We start from the raw sequence: 7644 nt of genomic DNA, 5'->3' as shown, positions 1-7644 counted from the left end.
TGTCAATTTGATGCTTAGATGCGAATAAAATCATCGCCGGAAAATGGGATGACAGACGGATCCCTGGACAAGAAATCTTTGCGCGATTTCGGACCGTTAAAATCAGACCGATTTTTTTAATCGTTTGGTGTGACTCCAGCCTAATACTCCAAATCCTGTTGCTGCTTCCACAACACCACAGTATTGGGGGAGATTGGGTGACCCCATACAACACATTCCTTGTAATTCCGCCATTGGCAATTATCCGATTTTCACCCCACAGATCGCTACAGGCCTTGAGCTTCTCTGAGGATCTACAGGCTCGTGGCCATTACGGCTGGTATAATGACGTGGGACCCGCACCAGGCAGAACACTGAGCACTGGATGGCGCCTGTCCGGCCAGTCGGTCACACAACTGAGCGGGAAACTCAACAGCAGCGCGCCCCTCCCGTTACTACGTCACTCCACACACGGCGGGAACACAGCGAGGCAGAAAGACGGACAGCTTATGCTCTACCCTCATTGGTTGATTACTAAAGAGTGGGCGGAGCGCAAAGAAATGCGTGCAATAGAATTACAGGGGGCGGCTCTGTTCTGTGGGCGCCAAAGTGTGAGCTTTAAAGTGCGCCATAATCTTGTGTCCCGGCACTGTGTGAGTCTAGCGCGGGCGGCAGCAGGATGGTGCGGACTAAGGCTGATAGCGCAGGGGCCTCCACCGGCAGCTACAGGAAAGGTGAGCGGGTGGGCACTGCCGGCTGGGGCTACACGAGTAACCGCTGCTGCGGTGGGTTCCTGCACGGAGCACTAGCCTCTCTGTAGTTCTCTATAGCATGCAGTGTACGGTTCCCGCACAGGCGCGTTATGGCGGCGGCGTAGTCATTAACTGGCCCGACCAGTGTAAAGCAATGGCTTATGTATTTTGGCGCCATGAGAAGGTGCGCGCCAAAATGTCCGCGCTCTGGTAACGCCTCGCCCGCTGTGTGAGGCTGTCCTGTCGGCGCACACCGCTAACCTGTGCCATCTCTCTTCCAGCTGTTGCTGCCCGAGCACCGAGGAAATCATTTGGCGCCGCAGCGAGTTCCTCCAGTAACGTCACCTCCCCTACCGGGAAGAAAGGTAAGTTCCTCATGGCCCAGGATCCCTGTAGTGCTAATGCCGGGCCGTGACCGCCCTTATACCTACAAACCTGGAAATGTGTCAAGTATATCTTGTTTTCACTGACACAGACAGCATTCTGTAATGCTGTAGTAGATAAGCCCCCAATGTATCCTGAAAGAAGAAAAATTAGTTATTATACTCACGGGGGATGGGGGCGGGTGGTCTCGTCTGGGTCCGATGGGTGTTGCGGTCCGTCACCTCCCATTTTATAGCGATGACGTCCTCTGCTTCCTGTTGTGGTGCAAGTGTACTTTCTGTTCTGTTTAGGGCAGAGTACTGCAGGCGCTAGGACATGTCAGAGTGCCTGCGCACTGCAGTACTTTCCTCTGCCCTCAACAGGGCAAAGCAGTATGCCTTCGCAGGAGCTGTGACTTAAGCATAGAGGATGTCATCTCTAGAAGATGAGGCACCGGACCACCCCCCGTGAGTATAATATAACTTGTTTTTCTTATCTTTCAGGTTACATCGGGGCTTATCTCCAGCATTACAGAATGCTGATGGCGGTGGCTGCATGTTATGTCACAAAATAAATGAGAATCCCTTTAGAGGGAACCTGTCACCTACTTTGACTGCTATAAGATGCCACTGCCTTTCAATGCTTATCTACAGCATTCCATAATGCTGTAGATAAGCCCAAGGTCTGACCTGCAAGATAAGTTACACTATACTGACCCAGTAGTCTGGTCCGATGGGTGTCGCAGGTCTTGATCCGGCACCTCCCCATCTTCTTGCGATGCCGCCCTCCTACTTCCTCACTCCCAGCATCACGCTCCTGCACAGGCATACTTATCTGCTCTCAACAGGGCGGATAAGTACACCTGGGCAGGAGCGAGGAAGCAAGCAGGAGGGTGGCATCACAAGAAGATGAGGTGCCGAACCTGCGACTGCTAATTTTTGCATGACACTGACTCCACAGCCTTGATGAAAAGGATAGCTATTGTGCAAATCTTTATACACCTCATTGTATAGTGGAAGGATATATGGCATCCATCATCTTTATCCTGCTAAACTGCATTTAAAGGCATATATGGTTGCATAGAGGGATTGATATGAGTATATTGCTTTTTTTTATTTGGAAATATTAATAGCATTAAATAGACTACGCGTGGATTGGCACATCCTGAAAAGTAATAATTTTATTCAGTAAGGTAAAAATCGGACATAAAAAATACACACAAAACCAATGTGCCATAAGCAGTCTTCAGCTCAAATGAGATGAGAAACACCCTCACAGGAGATCAGTAAATGTTGAAGGAAAAACTAGCTATCCCATTTTTGTTCACCGGAATTTTTTTTTTTTTTTACGCTTAATGAGTGTAGGTGCCCTGTCTACCACTTACTTTTCACCAATATTAATCCATAGATTCCTTTTCAACTATTGAACTCCTATGCTCAATTGGCAAGCCTTCTTATTGGTAAACTTTTATACAATGCTAAAGAGAAACTGTCACCAGAAACAATGCTGTGTTAACCTGCCGATATGCAATCAGGTTAACAGAATTATGCTGTCTGGCACCTGCATGCAGCCATGGGTGTGGTGCCAGATCAGTCACCTTTCATTTTTCATATCTGTTTCTATAGCAGCATCTTTGGCCCTGACTCACAGCTACTGTAATGTAAGGCATCTTGTTGGGTTGCTGAGTACAATATCTCTGGTTTCTATTTTTTATATATATCATCTCTCTTCCCCCCCCCCCCCCCCCCCCTAATATTAGACTTTTCACAACTGTTGCATAGCAATTATCTTGATACTTTTTCTTATTTTGTACATATGTAAAGCTGAAAGCAAATATGCAGGGGGAAATCCTGTATGTGTTAGACCAACACCAAAATGGCAGAAGGGTATTGGAGACTTCTTTGGCGGACCATCTATAATCCACTCTGAAAAAGAAAACCGTCAACCATCAGAGGATGAGGAGGAAGCTGGTGGCAGTGGAGTGAAAAAAGCACCAAGGAAGTAAGCAAGAATCTTGTGTACACATGAAGGAGGATTTTATTTCTTGTGATAATGATAGCTGATATTAGCTGACTGTCCCTTTTTACAGAGATAAAACTAGAAAAAAAAATTACTAAACACAACTGGGCAGTCTCAGACTTTTACCTTAAGGGCATGTCACACTAAGCGATATCGCTATAACTTGTGACGTTATAGCGATATTGCTAGCGACATCACTGTGTCTGATACTTACCTACGACCCGCTCCCCCGCTGGTTATCGCTGATCGCGTGAGAACAGGCTGGACTGTTTCTCGTTGTCAGCTTCCTGCTGTGACAACGAGCGACGCGTGGAGCCTGGCGGGAGGACGCAGGATCGCCTGGTGTGACAGGTAAGGCCTGTTTCACACTTCCGTTTTTTCAAATCTGTCAAAATCCGTTGGTTTCCGTAAAAAAACGGATCCGCCATTTTTTTGCAGGATCCGTTTTTTTGTCCCATAGACTTCAATTACGGTTACCGCGGATCCGTCAAAAAAACGGATCCGTTTTTAAAAACGGATCCGTTTGCATCCGTTTCCGTCAAAAAAAACCGGAAACGGATCCGTTTGGCGGACACAAAAACGGAAGTGTGAAACAGGCTTAAGTAGCGACCCCCGTCCCCAGCGATGTCGCTAGTGAGATCTGCCTGTGTGGCAGCTCACTAGCGACCACTTAGCGATGTACCAGCGATCCTGACCGCGTCATATTGCTGGTCGGGATCGCTAGTACATCGCTAAGTGTGACAGTACCTTTAGATGGTAGGTTTAGTACATTAATCTACTTAGTAAAACGTTAAACTTTCACCTTCCAGGTTAATCAACAGACCAAACAGTCTGAAAACTGATAAAGTGCACTTTGTATAAAGGGGCTGGATCATGGCCATAAACTACCACTGATAATCTGACATACCATGGCCAAAAGAATGCTATAGAATATAGGGAAAGAGTGTGCTGTACACCAATGTGTTTTGTCCAATGAGATCTGACAATATAACCTAAACCAAAGAAATACTGCTGGTTTGGCTTTTCTTTTTTTCCTGCCAGAACATGTCCTGTTTATACAGGATGGTGTGGTTCAAAGGTCTTTGACTTTCATGCAAGCCTATTTCACCTGACAAGTATTTGGTTATTAGCAGCCTGTTTACATTGGCCTATTGGGAAATGTGTTTCTAAGAATGGAAATGTTTGCTTGTGCAGTGTCAATGAGCCCTGTTCTCAGCACCTGTCAGTTGGCTTACATGGTTCTATGTACAGTCATGGCCAAAAGTTTAGAGAATGACACAAATATTATATTTTCACATGATCTGCTGCCCTCTGGTTTTTATGTGTGTTTCAGATGTTTTTATCACATACTCATAATATGATTGCAATTATATTTCTGTAACAAAAGGTTATATTGACAGTTAGAATGAGTTAATGCAGCAAGTCAATATTTGCAGTGTTGACCCTTCAGGACCTCAGCAATTCTCCCTGGCATGCTCTCAATCAACTTCTAGATCAAATCCTGACTGATAGCAGTCCATTCTTGCAAAATCAATGCTTTTATCTTGTCTGAATTTGAAGGTTTTTGTTTGTCCACCCGTCTCTTGATTGACCACAAGTTCTCAATGGGATTAAGATCTGGGGAGTTTCCAGGCCATGGTCCCAAAATTGTTTTGTTCCCTGAGCCATTTAGTTCTCACCTTTGCTTTATGGCAAGGTGCTCCATGTTGAAAAAGGCATTGTTGATTGCCAAACTGCTCTTGGACGGTTGGGAGAAGTTGCTCTTGGAGGACATTCTGGTACCATTCTTTATTCATGGCTGTGTTTTTAGGCAAGACTGAGAGAGAGCCCATTCCCTTGGCTGAGAAGCCACCCCACACATGAATGGTTTCAGGATGCTTGACATTTGGCATGAGACAAGACTGGTGGTAGCGCTCACCTGGTATTCGAATTAGGCCTGTTTCACACTTCCGTTTTTGTGTCCGCCAAATGGATCCGTTTCCGTTATTTTTGAAGGAAACGGATGCCAACGGATCCGTTTTTAAAAAACGGATCTGTTTTTTTGACAGATCCGCGGTAACTGTAATGGTAGTCTATGGGACAAAAAACGGATCCTGCAAAAAATGGCGGATCCGTTTTTTTACGGAAAACAACGGATTTTGACGGATTTGAAAAAACTGAAGTGTGAAACAGGCCTAAGCTGTTTTCCAGATGTCCCAAACAATCGAAAAGGGGATTCATCAGAGAAAATGACTTTAACCCAGTCCTCAGCAGTCCACTCCCTGTACCTCTTGCAGAATATCAGTCTGTCCATTATGTTTTTTTCTGGAGAGAAGTGGCTTCTTTGCTGCCCTCCTTGAGACCAGGCCTTGCTCCAAGAGTCTCCGCCTCACAGTGCGTGCCGATGCACTCACACCTTCCTGCTGCCATTCCTGAGCAAGCTCTGCACTGCTGGTAGCCCGATCCTGCACTGAAACACTTTTAAGAGACGGTCCTGGCGCTTGCTGGTCTTTCTTGGGCGCCCTGGAGCCTTTTTGGCAACAAGGGAACCTCTCTCCTTGAAGTTCTTGATGATACGATAGATTGTTGACTGAGGTGCAATCTTTCTATCTGTGATACTCTTCCCTGTTAGGCCATTTTTGTGCAGTGCAATGATGACTGCACGTGTTTCTTTAGAGATAACCATGGTTAACAGAAGAGAAACAATGATGCCAAGCACCAGCCTCCTTTTAAAGTGTCCAGTGGTGTCATTCTTACTTAATCATGACAGATTGATCTCCAGCCCTGTCCTCATCAACACCCACACCTGTGTTAATGGAGCAATCACTGAAACGATGTTAGCTGGTCCTTTTAAGGCAGGGCTGCAATGATGTTGAAATGTGTTTTGGGGGATAAAGTTCATTTTCTAGGCAAATATTGACTTTGCAAGTAATTGCTGTTAAGCTGATCACTCTTTATAACATTCTGGAGTATATGCAAATTGCCATTAGAAAAAATGAAGCAGACTTTGTAAAAATTAATATTTGTGTCATTCTCTAAACTTTTGGCCATGACTGTAGTACACCAAATAACATATCTAGTGCACTAGAAGTGACTTAAGACAACTGTTAAAAATGTCAAAGTAAACAAGGGCTCTTTTTAAAAAAAAATGGTGCCGTAGTTGAAATACAGATTACAGAAAACTGACAGCTCATCAAGAACTAGTCTGAATAGGTGCATACCAAAAAACAGCTACATATCAAAATGAGGAAATGGTTGCACTCAATTGCGTAAGGCATATCAATGTGAAATATGTGTGAATAGCGTAATGGCTTTTGAAATTTAGGAATAACACATGAGATACTTGAAACAAAATTTGGCCGAAAAATGTGAGCCCATTCACCAACATCAAGGTGATCTCATTGAATTCTGTAATTTGTATGCTAACTTTCTGACTGAGCACTCTGCCCTTCACCATGCTGTGATTTTTAGTTCCGACCTTCCTATAAATACAGGCTTTATCAAGTTATTAGCCAAAGGTAAGTGTTCACATTAGGCAGTCAGGTCAGGGACCCATTCAATGATATCACCTTGACGTTGGTGAATGAGCTCAGTTTTTGGCCAAATTTTGTGCTAAGTATCATGTGGTGGTCCTAAATTTCAAAAGCCATTACGCTCTTCACATTTCATGTATTTCACATTGATATGCCTTAACGCAATTGAGTGCAACCATTTCCTCATCTTGATATGCTAGTTGAAATACAGGCCATATACTTTAGTTTAAATCTGTTTTGTATAACATTATCAATATTTGCTAGTCCATGAAATCTAAATCTATGTAGAACACTCCAGACAAGCTTACAATGATTTATTAAACAAAATTGTATTGAATATTTTGTGACATTTCTTAGATGCTGCAAAGGAAAACTGTAATGTAAACTTGCATGCTCAGCAGATTTGAAATTGGGACACTTGCACATTGTGTATGTAGTGTACAGCAGAATTAACTGCAATATAAAATTCCACAATGCTTTAGAAAGAGTTAAATGTGCAGTGTAAGCATACCAGCTGTGACTTCAAAACTCCTACACCCTGTCTTTTCCATTGGATATGATCTTATTCTCAATACTGGGCATGCAGTGGACTTTAAGTCTAGAAAATCTGCTATATGTGAACATGCTCTTGAGGGGAGTGGGTTTTTTTTTTTTTTTTCCCATGGAGGTGAGGTAGTTGGTCCAAAGCTAAAGTTGTAACTTCTAAAGCATTAACAGCAATTGCACTTCACTGCTTGATGTCGCTAATGACCCTTTGTAATCATTTATGTTGGAAATTTTCTCTAATTACAGATCTCGTCCTCTGCCTGAAGCAAATGATTCCGATTAAGACTGAGATGAGATTTGATGCAATAATGTAAATTTGTAAATTGTTTGTTGTACATATGTCTTGCCATACTATTTCAACTCCTATGCTTTAGCTTGTTTGTGTAGCATTTTAGCTTTTTATTCTATCTTGAATTGGTTTTGAAAACTTTACATGTTTTTCTGTTTTATTAATAAAATACTTAAAGCCATCA

General features: G+C 43.5%; 1 protein-coding gene across 1 annotated transcript; it reads left to right on the top strand.

Annotated features, from left to right (window-relative positions):
- The first annotated feature begins 557 nt into the window (after window positions 1-557).
- Window positions 558-7644, top strand: PCLAF (PCNA clamp associated factor). The gene is made up of 4 exons (XM_073579530.1): window positions 558-713; window positions 1013-1096; window positions 2918-3095; window positions 7418-7644. The coding sequence occupies exons 1-4, from the start codon at window positions 659-661 to the stop codon at window positions 7452-7454; spliced, it is 354 nt and encodes a 117-aa protein (XP_073435631.1). The 5' UTR covers window positions 558-658; the 3' UTR covers window positions 7455-7644.

The sequence above is a fragment of the Dendrobates tinctorius genome, unplaced genomic scaffold, assembly GCF_039654945.1.
Source record: "Dendrobates tinctorius isolate UK_male_01 unplaced genomic scaffold, ASM3965494v1 ptg000062l, whole genome shotgun sequence".
Lineage (NCBI taxonomy): Eukaryota > Metazoa > Chordata > Amphibia > Anura > Dendrobatidae > Dendrobates > Dendrobates tinctorius.
The sequence above is the reverse complement of the archived record's forward strand: the minus strand, read 5'-3'. Positions and strand labels throughout refer to the sequence as shown.

What these genes read in the sequence shown, in the direction of transcription:
- PCLAF (XM_073579530.1), top strand. Translation starts at nt 659, where the DNA reads ATGGTGCGGACTAAGGCTGATAGCGCAGGGGCCTCCACCGGCAGCTAC. An exon ending in CACCGGCAGCTACAGGAAAG is followed by an intron (nt 714 to 1,012) that starts GTGAGCGGGTGG and finishes TCTCTCTTCCAG; the next exon opens with CTGTTGCTGCCCGAGCACCG. An exon ending in CTCCCCTACCGGGAAGAAAG is followed by an intron (nt 1,097 to 2,917) that starts GTAAGTTCCTCA and finishes ACATATGTAAAG; the next exon opens with CTGAAAGCAAATATGCAGGG.